The 3593-nt window shown below is 25.0% G+C and overlaps 1 protein-coding gene across 5 annotated transcripts in view; it reads right to left on the reverse strand.

Annotated features, from left to right (window-relative positions):
• Nucleotides 1-2206: 2206 nt before the first annotated feature.
• LOC106679446 (microtubule-associated protein RP/EB family member 1) overlaps nt 2207-3593 on the reverse strand; it is a 20336-nt gene continuing 18949 nt past the window's right edge. For all 5 annotated transcript variants that reach the window (XM_067046663.1, XM_014418625.3, XM_014418623.2 and 2 more), the window contains exon 7: nt 2207-3412. In XM_067046663.1, coding sequence (XP_066902764.1) covers nt 3350-3412 — 63 coding nt within the window. In that variant the 3' untranslated portion in view covers nt 2207-3349. The remainder of the gene's footprint in view (nt 3413-3593) is intronic.

The following is a 3593-nucleotide window of genomic DNA, read 5'->3' on the forward strand; positions in this document are numbered from 1 at the left end:
GGCAACCAAATCTTCGTTTTTTTGGTCAACCATAGGATCTCTAGCAATGCCATGACTGCTTAGATACTGTTCTTGCTCAACTTTTGTTGACCGTTTCAGTGGTGGGACCAGTACAACAATGTACAAAAATCAAAATTTTGTGAACAAACATATGTAAACCATTTGCTGTTGATTTTGGGAGATGAATTTGATCAAAAATAACACTAATTTTATCAAAAGTGATTCAGATTATTTTTTCTAACTTATTGTTATATAAGCCAATTAAACTAACTATCTTTTAAAATTGTGGATAGCTGGTCAATTTCTTAAGAGCATATAATACCTTGATGAATACTAATGGAGTGGTCAAAACTAACTTTAAATTCCAATATTTATTTTTGTAAATTATTATACCATTCTGATAATCTTCTATGTTAGACCCAAGTCATACCATTGATTCAGACATTTAAGATATCAAATTAATATTTAGTGATTACCTTTAAATTGCTTTTCCTTAATAGTGAAGCTTATAATTTTATCTTTTTATTAGGACTTATTCAAGAGGTGTTTAAGTGTTTGTGGTAATTGTTCATTAACTGAGTGTGTACTACATTCTATACTGAAGATATTACATGGTTAATATTTAATAGAATGATATATTTTATTAATTAAACTTTATTTTGATTTTAACAATATATTTTTTATTTTTCTCTTGCCATATTTCTGTCTATTTCCTCTAGATATTGCATATCTTTTTCAACACAGTTGTTCTTACTTAAAATGTTCAGTGCAGATGATTTTATGAAAATACCTCCACCATATTTTTTTTTAATATTTCATGTTGATGACAAGCTCATACCTGTCATTTTAGTTTTATATATTAGTTGCTTTAAATTTTTTTTCATTTTTCTTGAAGAAACAAGTCAAATATTTGTTTCAAACTAATCAATTGAGTGTTTATAAAATATAAAGTCCCCAAATTATATAAAATACAAAAAAAAATATTAAAAAACAGATGAATCAACCTACATACCTTGAGATGGAAAATAAAATGAACCTATCAATCAATCATTTTCAATTTGATTATTACATCATAGGTTCTAATTATTAGGGGAGAGTGATTTAGTGGCACATGACACCTAATTTATAATCATGGAAAAATATAATCCCTTTTACCAACTAAATATCAAATCTATGTTAGCAAGTAAAAAAATATGTAATTATTAAATTAATTAACATACTCAAACACAGACATCCTAAAAATAATGCCAAAACCATACTGAAATTCCCAGGAGACTGTCGAACATTGTCGTGAATGGCATTAAATCTTTATTAGACTTTTTATTGTTTTGTTTTTCAACAAGAAGTGTTTGTTTCTTCATGTAATATTTATAGACAATATACCTTGAATTTGTTTGGGGGCTGTGAAGTATTTTTTTTTTTTTTAGCTCTGAATCTTTTTTCTCTTAACTGCTTGAAAAAAACTGGTTAATTTTATTAGACTATAACACCTACAAATTTTTTTTAGAAATGGATAGCTGAGAATAACTTTTTTCTAACCCGTTTCAAAAATGTTGACTCAATTAAGTTTTACTTACTTTAACTGCTTAGTTTTTTTTAATGACAAAAAGTCATTCAATTATACAATATTAAATAATGTGAAGTAAAAACCAATAATACGAAATGTATGTTCTATAGACATATAAAAACATATTACATAAATACTTCATTTAAATAGGTTAATTCTCTTAAGGCTAAACTAACTTTAAATGAAAGCAGTAATGGGTAAGATAAAAAATAGTTTTGAGAGCTATTACATGTTAAATCACATGTTTCAATATATATATATTTGTAAAAATCAGACACTTTCATTCAAATTAAGTACAATACCTAACCTGTTTGAGCATCATTAAAAGGCAGTTTATGTAATATTCATGCAATAAAATGTATAGTAAATTAAGGATATAATATAAATAAATGTTAAATATTTCATAGAAAAAAAATATACAATTAGCTAAAAATCAAAAATAATAGAAATGATGGGGAAAAAATACTTAAGTACAGACTCATAAAAAAAAAAAAGTCAATTAATTTTAAAAAAATTATTAATCATTACATGAGATATTGGATAGAATTGGTGTTATTTTCCAATTTTTAGATAACAGTAAAACTATCATAAAATTAAGAAACGGTGATAAGGAAAATGTCTTTTAAGAAAATAAATAAAAACTTTTAGTTAAACTTTATTTCCATTTTAGTTTCAAAAGGTGAAATCAATCAATAAGAAAAGATAACACATAATAATGAATGCGATCAATACAAAAAATAGTAAAGCTAACGTATAATATGTATCAAAATTATGCCTTCTTTCAACGACTTAAACAGAAAAAATAACTGTGAGTTCATTTCCTTTAAGACTAAATTTTAAAATAATTTAGCAAAATGGAGCCAAAAACAATGTAATTAACAGCAATAACGAGCACAATAAAAACTTTAAAGAGATAACAAACTCATATATACATAAACAATGCAGAGAATGTTTTAAGTAATTAAAAAAAAAAAGGAATAATTAATTGTTCATCAGCATTGCAATACAAGAAAAATATTTAGATAATACAATAAATAAGATAGGTATAAGGTACATATATAAATATATATATAAAGGAAAAATACAAGTTAAAAAGCATAAAAAAAATTATGGTTGAATTAAATGGATAACTTCAAATAAATAACTATTGAATGAAAGAAATATTTTTAAGAAAGATATTTCAGTATTATGAAAATATAAGCCTTTTGAGATAAAATTCTGTTCAATATTTAAATGAATTAGACATTAATAAAATTATGAATAAATGTACCCACACTTTAATAGATGACAGCTCAACTGTTTTTATTGCCAGGTTAAGCCCATTAAAATAAATAATGGCAGTCAGACTAAGCTTTGAACAAAGGATTTCTTACTAAATTGCTACTCAAAGCATGAAAACACAGCTGAAGTGTATAGACAATTTAGAAGGGATTTACAAAAGATGCATCAAAGCAAACTAACAGGCATTGATTAAATCATTAAATGTCTGCAGATTTAAATGTATTTGAAAAATAGATGTTTTCTAATAAACACCAACTTTATAATTACTCAAAGTGTGTTTACATTTTCTTTCTTTCTTTTTTTTTTTAAGGACACCCTGTATATATATACACAAATCCCCAAAATAACAAAAATTTAAAAGAAGGTAGGCGGTAGAGTCTCTTGAAAAAGAAATGCTTTTCTTTTTTGCAATTTCATCAACCAATATCAAGTGCCAAATTTAATAAAATTAGCACATGAGAAGAATTTGATTTCGTAACTAATATAATTAGATGAGAAAAATTAGTATTCCTCTTCATCTTGAAACTGGCCCTCAGATAAGTCCTCAGGAGCTGCGAAACCGTCCTACAAAAATATCAAGTTAGTCATTCCATAAAAAATACACAAATGATTATAATTAAATAAGTTGATTATAAATAATGATTAAAATAAAATGATTAGAATAATGATTATACAAACCAACATAACTTCACTTCAAAGACACATCCGATGATCAATTAAAAAATTAGATAGGTTAAAATTATTT

The sequence above is a fragment of the Halyomorpha halys genome, unplaced genomic scaffold (assembly GCF_000696795.3).
Source record: "Halyomorpha halys isolate HHAL.00 unplaced genomic scaffold, Hhal_1.1 Scaffold203.1, whole genome shotgun sequence".
Classification (NCBI taxonomy): domain Eukaryota; kingdom Metazoa; phylum Arthropoda; class Insecta; order Hemiptera; family Pentatomidae; genus Halyomorpha; species Halyomorpha halys.